General features: G+C 40.3%; 1 protein-coding gene across 2 annotated transcripts in view; it reads left to right on the top strand.

Annotated features, from left to right (window-relative positions):
* The first annotated feature begins 754 nt into the window (after nt 1-754).
* Nucleotides 755-14,228, top strand: part of LOC146512267 (rho GTPase-activating protein 44-like) — a 52,085-nt gene continuing 38,611 nt past the window's right edge. The window contains exon 1 of one of the 2 annotated variants that reach the window (XM_085169352.1): nt 755-8,406. In XM_085169352.1, the coding sequence (XP_085025478.1) occupies nt 8,342-8,406 (65 nt within the window). In that variant the 5' untranslated portion in view covers nt 755-8,341. The remainder of the gene's footprint in view (nt 8,407-14,228) is intronic. The other variant, XM_085169351.1, reaches the window with a different exon arrangement.

Below are 14,228 nucleotides of genomic sequence, written 5' to 3'. Positions count from 1 at the left end.
ACCATTTTTCCTTCATCATACACCAATTTTCCTGCCCGAGGTGGACTGAATTAAGTATTTAGCATATAAGACGTTTTCAAATATAAGCTCATCTGTTTGGACCGTGTTAAAGGATCCCATAGCTACAGACATAAAGTTTGTTAAATTTCAGACATTTGTGCATATTTACTATGTGATGCTTTCAGGGAATGGACTAAAGAATATGTTTAAATTTAAACTGTGTATAAAAGATAGTTGGCGAAGACTCAATTGAAACCTTTTAAATCACAACTTGCTTTATCCTCCCATTTGAGCTAAGGTAAAAATTCAAGATCAAAGATTAAGAAAGAGGTGGATTAGAGGAGTCGCCCCCTACTGGCCATTAGAATGAATGCACTTTTAAGGACTTCCATTCCTGACCTCAAAGCCCCATCTGTGTTTTATATGCAGTCTGTGGTTTTGAATAAGTATATTTGTACAGTTATGATTTGCAGTCATATTAAATAAAAAGCTGAAAAGTTACTATTTATGGTATTATGTATAAAAGGGGCTTTGTATACACATATAAGAGATATTATGGTAAATGGCCTGTATTTGTATGGCGCTTTACTTGGTCCCTAAGGACCCCAAAGTGCTTTACACATCCAGTCATCCACCCATTCACACACACTGGTGATGGCAGCTACATTGTAGCCACAGCCGCCCTGGGGCACACTGACAGAGGCGAGGCTGCTGGACACTGGCGCCACCGGGCTCTCTGACCACCACCAGTAGGCAACGAGTGAAGTGACCGAGACTGTCGGAGCCGGGGCTCGAACCGGCAACCTTCCGATTACAAGACGAACTGCCAACTCTTGAGCCATGATGCAGACTGGGAGCATAGCTCTCCAATATTGGCTTCTCGTCATCGTATGTTTCTTAAATATGGGATCAAATTTAAAATCCTTCTCCTCACATGAAAGGTCTTGAAGAATCTGGCCCCATGCAAGCTTACTTATGCTTCCTAGACCATTTAAAAGTAGAATGGGAGGCAGAGCCTTCAGCTTTAACCTCCTAAGACCCGAACTCTTCCATGGCATGCATTTTTAATTTCTCTTTGATATTTTGGCATATTGGGGCCCAATGAATGTAAAAACAAAGAATTACCAGATTTTTTTTACCTTATTTTTGTTTTTATGAAAAATAAGAGCCACATATGAGGATAGTCTTTTCAAATTTTGATAGAACAATAGCAGTATAATGTCCTCGTAAGTGGATATCAAGCCCTTGTAGAGCAAAATTGAGTATTTTGGTCTAAATAACCCAAAATGTGATGTCCACATATGTGGACACCAGGTCCTAGGAGGTTAATAATAATAATAATAATAATAATAATACATTTTATTTATAGGCGCCTTTCAGACCCTCAAGGCCACCTTACAGTAACACGTAAACAATACCATAAAAACATAAGAAAAATGTATATATAGCAAACATAGTAAGATAACATTTAGACATAAACAGTCATAAAAGTATAAAAGCAAATATAAAAAATGAGCAAGGTAAAAATGGCCCTCTTCTGTGAAACCAGCTCCCAGTTTGGATTTGAGAGACAGACACTCTTCTCTATTTTTAAGATTAGGCTTAAAACTTTCATTTTTGATAAAGCATATATGACCATATATATATGGCTGTTATTCATAATAGATACAAAAAAGTAGAGAAACATGGCTTGTCTCTGCCTAGTAGCCTTTTGAGGTATAACTGCAATGATGAATGTGGTTTATTTGATAGAGTTGTCTAGAATATGAAGTGTAGTTTAGCTGATAGTATTCACTGTGTGTATTGTAGAGACTGAATTTGAACACTGTGTTAGAAACACCTTTACAATAAGAGTCGAGGAACTACAAGTATTTATATTTTCCACGTTCAGTTTTCTTTTCACAAAGTATCGTGTACATCCTCAAGGCCTACCAAATGCACTTCCTTTGTCTTGTAACATTCACAAAGTGACTTATTTACAGGCAAAGTTTGGACAGTAATCTCTGTTGATGACTTGTTCAGTTTCTTCTTTGAAGCTTCTGAGTGTCGGATCTCTGTGTCACTGACGGAAACTCCCCGGCAGCAGAAGAGCGAGAAGCAAAACAAAAAAAGCACCTTTGAGGACACAAACTGTCAAAACAACGCTGATGTGTTTTCTCAGTTTATAAATCGAATCTTTGAATTTCTTAGTTCAGTTCACCTGTTTACTCGTTAACACTCGCTGGTGGTTACAGAGAAAATTCTGAATCACTGATCTGAAAGCACAAAATCACCACAGCAATAGTTTCTTGATTTTCAATAAGAACACAACAAAGGTTAGTGTAGTATTTTTCTGTTTTCTATTGGGAAAACATTTAATAATTATAAGCTACACTTATAAGCTAATCCACACAAATAAGCAGCTTCTAACTTTCAGCTGTGGGTCTGTGGGTCTAAACACAAGCAGCAGAGCACTTGACCACAGCAAACGAAGAAGCAGTGCAGTGGTCAGCAATGCTGACTCACAGTAAGAAGGTCCAAGTTGGACTTCATCATCTGGCTGTTCCTTGTGGAGTTAGCATCATGTTTGTGTGTCCTCTCACAGTACAAAGACATGCTATTAGTGGGGTTAGGTTAATTAGTAATGATACCTATGAGTGTGAATGGTTGTCTATCTCTCTGTGTTCGCAATGCAACAGACTGATGATCTGTCAGGGTGAGCCCTGCTCCTCACCCAGTGGTAGCTGGGATAGACTCTAGATCCTGATGAGGACGACGTCCTTTGCCATTGATTCTGGTTTGTGCAGCTGTGGATACAAGCACCCAATTTTATGTGTTTTCCCCTCTATAGTCCTCACAGGTGCAGTCCTGTGAAAAACTAAGTATAGCCTTACTGCTTCTATAGGAATTAAAAGTGAATGAAATCATATGCACTTGATTAATTGACAAAAAAATGTAAGTGTGATTGACTTTGCCTTAAAAAGCATCTTGAAAATATTCACACAAAATAATCAATCTTAAATTTTCAAATGGATAACAGACGTAGTGTGGATGTAGCCTAAGACGTCTACTCCATTACATCACTTTTTTAAATCTTAAATGTATTTTCAAACAGGTATAATTAAATCTGAGTAGCTTAAACATTAACCTTAATAAAATTTAATAATCCAGTGATGAAAACATGGTGTGGCTTGGCATTATGAGTCAAAGCTGCTGAATGTGGCCTTGAAATCCTTTTTTTCTCTTCTCTTTCAACGTGCATTACTGTTTAATATGTCAACACTGAGGCTGTTTATAGGTCTTTGGTTTGCTGAGCAGGTTTAGATCGGCACCAGTGAAAACACATCAAGTGTTAAGCTGCGTAAAGTTGATTGAAGAACTTAAGAGCAGCGCCGACACATAACTGCTGCTGTGGCGCGTTGACGGATATTTTAGTAAGAGAAACAATGGCTTTAAAAAAAAAAACTCCCCTGGAAGAATTTACTGGAGAAAATTTGAGGAAGAAACAAGGCTTATGTTGTTTCATTACAGTTTTAATGCTCTGAATGACTCTGATGGATCGGGCTTTCACATTTTTCAGGCAGTTAAAGACAACTTCAGGAAAGCGAGAAAAAATGTCACATTGCAAATGTTTTGCTTATAACTCGAAAAATGAGGATTGTGCAGAATTGTCCACATGCTTCTATTTTCACTCCCTCAAACAAATCAGCATTTTGTTCCATACCAAAAACCCCTTTTTTCTGTTATTGCACTTTATTAGCGATAAAACGTAACTCAAGTGCTGTTCAGAGAAACTCTTTTTACTGCACTACCTGTGCAAAAAGTTTTCAGACAGACTTTTTTTTTGTCGAGCTGGGGGAAAACAGAGTTGAGTCATTTTAGAGATGCTCTGTATTCCCAACCTCTGTCACTTCAGCTCCCCCTCACAAGATTTATGACCGAAAAATCCCTTTTACACATCTGTTATCTTCTTCTGCTTCTGTATTCTTCATCACCTCTCGCTGCCTCCCCCTCTTTGCCTCTCTGTGCCGGTGGGAATCCCGGCTGTGACGCCAGAAGCTGATGCCGCAGTAAAGCACCGACTCTGTTGCTGAGGCTTTGATTCAGGATGCTGTAGTGCCCTTGATGTGTCAAACAATTAACAAAAAAAACTGCAATGAGAAGGGTAGAAGAGCAAGCTGAATCACGAGTGAGGTTTAGACTCATCACGCGTGCCTCTCTTTCTCCTGTTTGCCCACTTTTCTTTTCCTGGAGCAAACACGGCCGTCAACAACATGTAGCTGCTTATTTCATTGAGTCAGGCATTTCCAAAATATGAACCATGTGTTTGTTAGCCTCTCCCTTCCTCAGCTGTGACCCCAGTCATGCTGCGTTACGAGGCTCAAATCCCCCGAGTGGAAACGTCAGCACAACATAAACAGCTGACCCTCTCCTTACACGTGCAGATATGCAGAGTCGCAGCCAAGCATCAGGAACTGCTAGCAGCACACGTGTTTCCTGGGAATTACAACATTTTAACTGGAGAATTAAACCTTTAGATGGAGATGGATATGCTTCAAAGGGCATTAATGATCACAGTGGTCAGTGTTGGGGAGTAACGGAATACATGTACCGCTGTTACTTTAAAATACAAAATATGAGTAACTGTATTCCGTTACAGTTACCGTTTAAAAAGGTGGTATTTAGAATACAGTTACTTTGTTGAAATAAATGGATTACACGGCGGTACTTCCCTGTTTCATATTGTCGCGGGTCAGGACTGTTTGGGTTTGTTTGACAGCTACGTTCTGTTGTTCCAGGTGGCAGCGTTACGGTTGCCATGGTTACAGGGTGACGCTCTCTCTCTGCGTGTTTCCTGGGTGAGAGAGGCCTTTTTGTTGTTGTTGTGCTAAGCTAATAGGCAGAATGCTACAGGTATAGCTCTAAAGAATGTAGCATCATAGGCAGTGTAGTCCGTGCTGCAGTGAGAATGGACTGCCATACCCGTTATGTGTCTGTGAGCGAGGGAGGGAGAAAAAGGAAAAGTACGAGCTGTCATCGAGCAAAAACGGGAGCTGAAAGCATGTAAATATAATAATAACCACTGCAGCCAAGAAGAGTGCCTGACGAGCCCAGTTGTAAGTAAGCTATTAAGACTCGACTGTACACCGTGTTCGTGTTTTCCTCCAAAAACAATAAGTTCCGTTGGAGCAGCCTTTCAATGCCTCTCTCTGTCTCTACTAGCAAAGTTGACCCAGACAACAAAGTAAAGCTAGTTTTCGGCTACGAGCCCGACACAGAACCCACCGTATTAGCCAGAGGTCCTTTACTACGGTTCGGAGCCGCGGACCTTCAGTAACAGTAATAAATCACAGCAATAGTACATTCATGTAGTTGTAAACAGCATGATAATATATTAAGTAATCCAAAGTATTCAGAATACGTTACTCTCATTGAGTAACGTAACGGAATACGTTACAGAATACATTTTGGGGCATGTATTCTGTAATGGAATACATTTTAAAAGTAACCTTCCCAACACTGACAGTGGTATGAACTATGTGCAAACATCTTTTTCCCCTATATTTGCAGAAAGGTGACTGGTGTATGCCCGTATGCTTGCTCTGCTGCTGCTGTAGTTACCGAACCCACATTATAGAAAGCTACCTTCAAATTCACGTGTCCAGTCGCACTGCAGGCACATTATAGCTTTAATATACAGTTAATAATACATCCTTTTCCATCTGGGATAAGTGTGGTCAAAGTATTATGGAATCTTGCCTCCTTCTGGTAATTGAGGACATGACGGTTCAAGCTGAAGACTTATTCGACTGTCCGTTAGACATTGTTATTGTCAGTTATGCAGGTGCTTTTGCAAACACAATGCACACAGTCTGAATTTTTTATCTCCTGGGTGTGAAAACTCACCGTGACAGCAGACAGCAGTTTGTTTTGCTTGTGTTAGCCTTCACATTAATTATGTCACACCTGGAAAGAGACAAAGTGGATGTGTACGTTTGTGTGTGTGTACCTGGGTGAAATCTACAAAACTGTCACTGAGGAAAGGGAACGAGACGACGTGCATTGAATTTGTGCATGCTTGGACTCAATGTGTGCGCGTGCATTAATCTCCATCTCTCTGCAGCAACTGGCTTTCCAGGACGGGTGAGCAATTGCTAACCTCATCATTAGTGTGCGTGCGTGTATCTCTGTGTTTGCATAAGGATCATTATCTCGTTGTTAAATCCAGAGACTGTGAATCTTGCTTAGACTTCTTTAGTGCCAGAGAGAAGACAAATTCAGGGAGAGAAAGAGCAGCGGTTTGTACATATTGTGTCAGAAATAAGTTCAGTTTTGTTACTGAAACAGGAAACTGTGACTGCAAACAGAAACACTGTCATTCAGCACCACAGTGTCATGGAGACATTATTAAATCCCAACTGTAAATCTCAGTAGGCAGCATCAGCAGCCGGGGACTCCACCATCAGGGCCTCCGGTCTTGACTGCTGTCCGATACACATTTGGGCTGTGCTTAGCCAGGCCCCATGGGCTAAGACCACCAAGCACTCTCCCTCAAGCTTCCTACCCAGGTCTGGTTCCAGTGTGGGGCACCCTCTCCTGGGCAGGGTAAACTGGTCCCTTGTTATTTTAGCTTTCACAGGGACCAACATAAAAGCCCATGGAATGACAGAAACACACAAACCTTTCCATCACACTGAGGTGATGAGTCACAGGGGAGCATTAGGGGAGTGGGAGATTAGGGCGATGGGTTGAAGAGAGAGCTGTGCATAAAAGCAAAGGTGTCAATTTGCCGGTTTGATCTATGCCCTTATCCTCACCGGTGGTCACGAGCTCTGAGTAATGACTGAAGGAATAAGATCACCAATATAAGCAGCAGAAATTAGCTTTCCGTGAGCTCTTCCTTAGAGACGGGTGATGAATTCTGCTGGGACGAGGTCCCAGGGTGGACCCAGGACATGCTGGAGAGATTACATCTCTTGGCTCAGATGTTAGCATCCTAACATAGTAATTGATGGAACAAGATAAATATTATACCTGCTAAATATAAGATATATTAGCACTGTCACTGTGAGCATGTTAGCATGATAAGGGTAGGCTTAATAGTGCTACTTTATTTAAGTACAGCCTCACAGAACTGCTAGCACGGCTCTCGTCATAGTCTTGACTCTTGGTGTCTTTGGCTTATTGGAATTATATTCTCTGTGATTCTTTGTTTTGTTGGTGTTTCTCTTATGTTTGAGTGTATTTATTCCTCTTACATTATTTCCTCACTGTTTCATCCTCTTGTGTCAAATTCATTCATGTGTCTGTATTTTCCCAGTTTACTTATCACACTTCCTGCTTTATTTTGAAACGTAGTGTTCTTTGTGCTTTGTTTTAAGTTTTTCTTCCCTGGTCTCATCTTCTGTGATTTAGTTCAGCCGTCTCAGTCTCCCTCGCTGTCTCTCTGATTGCCCTTCAGTGTATATATAGTCACTGCCTCCCCTTGTCTTTTGTGAGAGTGGCTGCTCCGACTTGCCCCTGTGAAGTTTCTTGCTTTATATTTCAGATGTTTGTAGTTTTCAGTATTTTCTTGTTGGACTTTATGTTTTGCCTCTTGTAGAATTTGAAACCAGTCAATAAAGGGTTTACTTTCAGTTCCACTCAGTCTGCTTTCACATCTCTGCATTTGGGATCTCCTCTAACACTCCACACGGTCTGAATCATCTTCAACACTTTATTCATGTTTTCACAAGAATAACGAGCTTCCATGTGCTGAACTGAAAAGTGAAGTACTTAATTTAATATTTCATCTGGACTCAAACTGAATGTTTAGTTTTAGAGTGAAAAAAGCAACATGATAACACCTTACAGTGAAAGCTAAAACTCACATTTTAGGATTAAATCTAACACCTAAGGCTAGATAAACTGGACTTTATTGGCAGTGGAAATTTCCATGGCCCATTCTTTGAAAAAATAAATTTGTTTCGACTGGTATGAATCTGAGAGCGCAGCTTATACAAGCAGAGCATGGGTCTTTTTACTCAGTACTGAGGGCTGAAAAACTATTAGCACACCCTTGGAATTTAAATATATTACAAAATGTAAAATGTTGGCTTTTGGGGAGAAAGAGATGTGTGTCTGTTCAGTCATAAACATTTTTGAAAGTCCAATCTGTTCACAGAGGGGACATAAAGCAGAGGCTGGTGACGATGAGTGAGTGAAAGGACCAGATAGTCAGGTCTCATTCTTTACGCCGCCCTTCCCCTCCCTCTCTTCCTCCCACTTTCACCACCTCCTCTCTGCTCTTTGTTTTCTGGCTGGTTATTGTCACAGAACTCCTGCTTGAAAACAGGTGATCTCCTTTCTGTGAGCAGGGGGGATGTGGAGGAGAAAGCTGCAGATTTCTGGCAAGACTAAGAGGTCGAGCAGAAAAAGCATTGTTGTGTAAGTCCACTGGGCCACAGCAGGCTCACTCTGTGTTTTATTTTTTATTTTGAATTTGAGCTAAATTTGAGTGAAATGTAGAGCGGTGTGTGGCAGTAGGTACGTTTAGAGGGGAACATGTGTCTGTGCTGATCAGAAAGGCAGGTAAGGTAGGTGTGACTGGTCTGGTGCGTGTTCTCGGTCAGAAAGCAAAGGGCTGCTGAATGTGTTAACTTATATATTATATTAGTTACACTGAAAATAACATATTTTCATCTATTCATCAAACAGTTTCTGCTAATCCAGCATTTAGACAGAGTTGGCTTTATTTAAAATTTTATTCACTGATGCTTTTGACACAGTTTTAATCTACTGTGAAGGAAAACTGTAAATAATACTTTTTATTTAAGACCTTAGTCACACAAATCTGGTCTGTAAGTACGTTTCAACTATTTAAATTCAGTACATTGAATTTTAATTTTTGTGACACTGATGTCAAATTCACAAAACTCAACTTGTCAAATATGATACATTAGGCATTAAGGTAATGACCTTGTAAAACAGCAGAAATGTTATTAGTCTTGTAGTTAAGACTCAAGGCTCTGGAGGTGACCTTGTAAAACCTAATCTGCCTGTTTAATAACAGGTTTCTCTGTCTGCGGGGGTGAAGGAAGTGCACAGGTGATTCACACTTACCTGTTTATCAGGGTTGCTACTGATATTTTGAACACAAACTGAAACAGTTGCTAAAGGCTGTTCAGAGCAGACAGTAACATCAGGGCTGATAAAATTCAGCAGAACAAAAACGTTAACAAGGTGCAGAGTTAGTCTTTTTATCTTGGCCCGGTTTACAGTTGGTTTTCAAGTGCATCCGTGGTTATCAGATCACAAGTGCACAGTGTTAAATACAGGTGAAAATATCCATTAAGACACATGGTGATCTGATACCTGAAACCACTTGCTAAGCTGGTCAAACCAAATTGCACTTTGCTACTCATAAGTGACAGATAAGCCACTCAAGTCGTTCCTCGGTTCATTGCTGTACTCTGATTTTTTCCTCAAGTTACAATCATTTCTGTCTGCAGCAGTTCAGCCTGAAACCAGAGCTCCCAAACATATTTTCTCTCTGAGCATTATAGAGCTCTAAAGACCATCTTAAGATGCTTTTAGGAAGCTGATGCCTGATGTATAATCGACGTGTGAGTGAGGCTGAATCGCAGCAGACAGAGAGAAGAAATGTCTGCTGTAGCTGTGTGTGTGTGGTTTTAATGCTGTTGGTTCTGTTTTTATATCCACTCATCTGCCTGCATCTGTTCTATTTACAGCTCTGAGTATCTGCATTGTGACTTGTTTTAACTGTTCTCTGAACTCTGTTAAACTAACTGGCTGTCAGGGGGGAAATGTGCAAGAGAGAGAGCGAGAAAAGGAAAGGTAACCCAACAAAGAAGCTGATTCAGGAAACTATATACGGCGGTGAGGATGCTGTGGTTCATCTTTAACTGCTGGATCTATTTCTCATCATTGTTTAGTTTTAACAGCAACAAAAAATGAGCATTTTGGCTATTTATACACTCGCACTTTTTGTGTTTGCTTATGAACAACAATAAAGGAATACTGCAACAGCCATCAGAGGAAATTTAACAGTAACGCATTCGAACTGTCAAAAAATAATGAAATACTTATGTGGGGGGGAAAAACTTACTGTAACCTTCATGTCTTTCATCTCAGGATTGATGTTTTAAACTTTATAAATTGTCGTGCATTCATGTCAACTTTGAAAGAGCAAAAATGTGTTGTTGGTGTGGTGTTTGGATTGATTTTGAAATTCAAACGGGTAGGTTTGTGCATCTTTACTGGACACAGATGTCTTTGTCTGACCCCCGTGATTTTAAAGCAGGAGTAAGCAACGCTAAACCAGCAGATAGACATAAATGTTAAGAGACTTTCAAGAAATGGACAATTAAAAAATGCATAAAATTTCCTTATTAGCTTTAAAAGAAGATGCCAATAGATAAATATCTCTGCAAACGTTAGCCAGGTGAGATAAGACCAGTAATTGCAGGTTTTGTCTTATTTTAAATTTGCAGCTTATTGTTATGCATCTTATCAGATCTATTGTCTAAAGGCTTTCTGACACTCCAGGCAACGTTTTCCTCCAGAGGCTGTCTTTGTTATTAACCTACAGGTCATCTTAGCATCCAAAATATCCACACTGATCTCCATCAGCTGTTCAACTGCTGCTGAAGGCAGTGCTGCAGTCTGTTAGTGTTATTTCAGTGCATCGCGCTTTGGCTTCCTGAAGGAACTGGTGATCAAATAATGGAGCAGAATGTGTTTTTCTAAATGCTACATCGTTGGTATGATTAAAATCATTCATCATTAGTTAAAGCCTGATATCAACAACACCCACGAACAGCAACAACACCCATGTGTTGTCTGCACATTCAAAGCTTGAGAGTTTTTATTCCTGCTATCGAGCTTCATTGTTGTGCAGAAACTATTAAAAACACATCAGTGTTGCACTGGGTGACATGTTTCTTCATTATCATGAACACATACACTGGTTTATAATGGTTCAATCTCACAAACACACCATCCTGCTGCCTGAAAAACTCACTAGAGTACCATGTGTACATTAATGCGATGCAGATAATAGTCTCCAACAAAAGCTCCATTTCTTCTTGTTTGAGAAACATTTGCTGTTTTAGGGATACTAAGCTCTTTTTTTTCTAGAAAATGAAATTATATATTTGTGGGTTGTTTTTAAAGGTTTGCGTCTTCAGTAGGAACCATTGTCAGCCTGAGGAGGCGATTCTTTCTTTTTGTCAATGTGGGATTTATTGACAATAAGAAAAGATAAATAAGAAACATTCTAATATGTATACATATGTTCACCACTTTGATGGATACTAACTGAAAGTCTGACTCTGAAAGAGGCAACATTAACATTTTTTAATAAAGTTTTATTGGGGTAATACTTTAATACTTACAGTATCCTGTCTTTGTCAGCCTAAACTCTCTTCTTCACCTCTTCTTTGAACTGTTTTGAATGGTTGACACCAGGTATTTAAACTCATCCACCTTCACTACCTCTACTCCTTACATCCTTTCATCTTCACCGAACATAATCAACAGTACACAAATTTAATATCAGTAACACTGCATTGCCACTAGGGCTGCCACGATTAGTCGACTAGTCACGATTACAGTCGACGACTAATTTAATAGTCGACGCTTCGTTTGAGGCTTTGTAAGATCCCAAAAGAGGCAGGAATAAGTAGTAGTATTTAAGAGTGTAATAACGGACCGAAACAGAAGATGGCAGCACTGCATGTACAAGGATGCCAGCTGCCGTTAAACCCCGAAGAAGAAGAAGCTGTGTCCCAGAATTCATAGCGCGGCCCAGCTCAGTTGTCAACAATGGCGGCAGCTAGTTAGTTTTAATATTACTCTTATTATTCTTTCTGGGTCACAAAATAAACGATTAACATATTTTCAGGCGAGAATGTAGCTGTGTAAACCTCAAATATCTGCTCAGTTTATCAAGACACCACATATTTTCAAAAGCGCTCCGACGTTTTCGGAGACGTCTGTTACCCAGTGTTGCCAACTTAGAGACTTTGTCGCTATATTTAGCGAGTTTTCAGACCCCCTAGCGACTTTTTTTCTAGAAAAAGTCGCTAAAAAAAGACGTGAAAGCGCATATCGCTTTTACTCTCAACAAGCAGCGGGTGCTGTAACGCAGTCAGTTCTTCTTTTACTCTTATGCTGTTTTGTGGATCAGGTTTAAAACTACTTATAAACACACACACACACAAAGTAACTCCACCAGAGTGCCTATTTCGGGTCACTTTTGCCGGTCAAAGCCCGGGTAAAGGAGCAGGGTTGGAATTGTGACATTACAAAAAACAATAATTGCTAAAAGAAATTTAATTTGTAGTTCTAAATAAATTCTAAATGCATTTAGGACGTTTTTTGCTCACTTTATGTCTCGTCCACGATGTTATTTCTCTCTCCAGCAGCGTAGGTTACAATTACATTAGCATGACCAATTATGCAAATTAGGTGATGACGTCATTTAGCGACTTCTAGCGACTTTTAGGACAGCCAATAGCGATTTTCCTTACTGAGGAGTTGGCAACACTGCTGTTACCCACTAGCTAGCTCGAAAGCTAGCCAGGGGCAAGGCGCACTAGAGCCGGTGAGAACACCGGACTCCCGGCAAATCATTTTCAAACCCACCGCCGTCTTTCGCTACTCAGGTTAAACATGATATATAAGTCACTTGGAGTGAGTATTTTATTGGTTCCTGATTAAATCGGTTTGGCTGAGATTAAAGTTAGAGTTTTTACACAGCTGAATAAACGTCAAGCAGATTAAACTCCATTGAAACAATCTGCAAATGTCATTAAAATGTAATAAACTCTCATCTTGTCTTTATTTTTAGTTAGCACATACCTTAAACACTTAAAGCTGTAAGCTAATGATAGTTATATAAGAGCAGATGCTGCTGGTGCAATAAGCTGTATGTTTTAAGTCCAATGGATGCATGATCTGATTAGTCGACTAATCACAAAAATAATCGGTGACTAGTCGACTATCAAAATAATTGTTTGTGGCAGCCCTAGTTGCCACTGGGAGCATGTTTCTATGGTAACATTGGCATTTCGGTTTGTGACTTGACTCTTAAGCCCTGCACACATACACTGTAATTGTCGCTTCATAGCTGGCTGGTGGCTGATGGCCATGCCAGGTGTGCAGTTGTCTAGATCCCCTTCACTAATATCAGTCACTTCAGTCCTGCACTCTACGGTTGAGAATATCGGGAACTGCCCACTTTGCCTCTGTAAAGGGTTATTTCTCTTGTTGTCACTAGAAGTTGCCGGTAGTTTCTTCTGTTGAGTCACCACCGTAGTGTCTTTTTAATATTTTATTGCATATTTGTTGATCCAGATAGAGGAGTGCTAAGTTATCAACTAACGCAAGCAAGCTGAATCGAAAAGCTGTATGGGTGCATCACCAAGACAGAAACGAATTAAATAATAATAACAAACAATGCAAATGTGGTTGAAAGGTCACATTCAGTGGTTTAAACTGACAGAGGTGAGGCCTAGCAGACAGCTATAGGCTCTGGTTACCTGACTCAGCATCCACTTATCAGTCAAAGCAGAAGCCCCGCTAAAAAATAGAGTTTTGGAACTAAATACAAGCTGAAATTGTGAGTTAAATAATGTCACCCCGTGGAGTTACACGAAAGTGAAACTGCTGGTGAGCGGTTGATGGAGGTTGCTGGCTGTTGCTACTGTAAATGAGATCAGTCACAAAAAGGTTGCTGCATCAAATATCTCCTTGTTATTGCTTTGGTTGCTACAGACCGGAAGGCGAGACTGCTCACCTGCAAAATAAAAGCTGTGCCTTATCTCAGAAAGCAACAGTCTGCAAAAGATGCCAGTTTTACTTTGAGGATGAATTCATTCCCTTTCTCGTTTTTGTTGCACTTTTTTTTAGTTGGAGATAAGTTGGTGTCTTCCATACAAACTACAGGAGACGGTGGCAACCAGTTGCAACCAAAGCAACTCTAAAGAGGCTTTTGGGGCAGAACCTCTTGGCAACTAATCTCACCTACTGACAGCAAACAAGCTTTCACCAACTGGTTTGGGGGACACACATTTTTTCCTAGCAGCTGCTTATCATCAGGGGACTGACTGGTCTTTAGGCCCGTGTGGATGAGGTTTTCACAGCTACCAGTGGTTGCCCGGCAGTTACCAACTGGTTGCTAACTATCTGACTGTAGCTTTAGCTATAGAGACCAAAACGTTTCTCTGCAGCAGGCTATAAACATG

The sequence above is a fragment of the Neolamprologus multifasciatus genome, chromosome 8 (assembly GCF_963576455.1).
Source record: "Neolamprologus multifasciatus chromosome 8, fNeoMul1.2, whole genome shotgun sequence".
Classification (NCBI taxonomy): domain Eukaryota; kingdom Metazoa; phylum Chordata; class Actinopteri; order Cichliformes; family Cichlidae; genus Neolamprologus; species Neolamprologus multifasciatus.
Note: the sequence above shows the minus strand (reverse complement) of the source record. Positions and strands in the feature narration are given on the sequence as shown.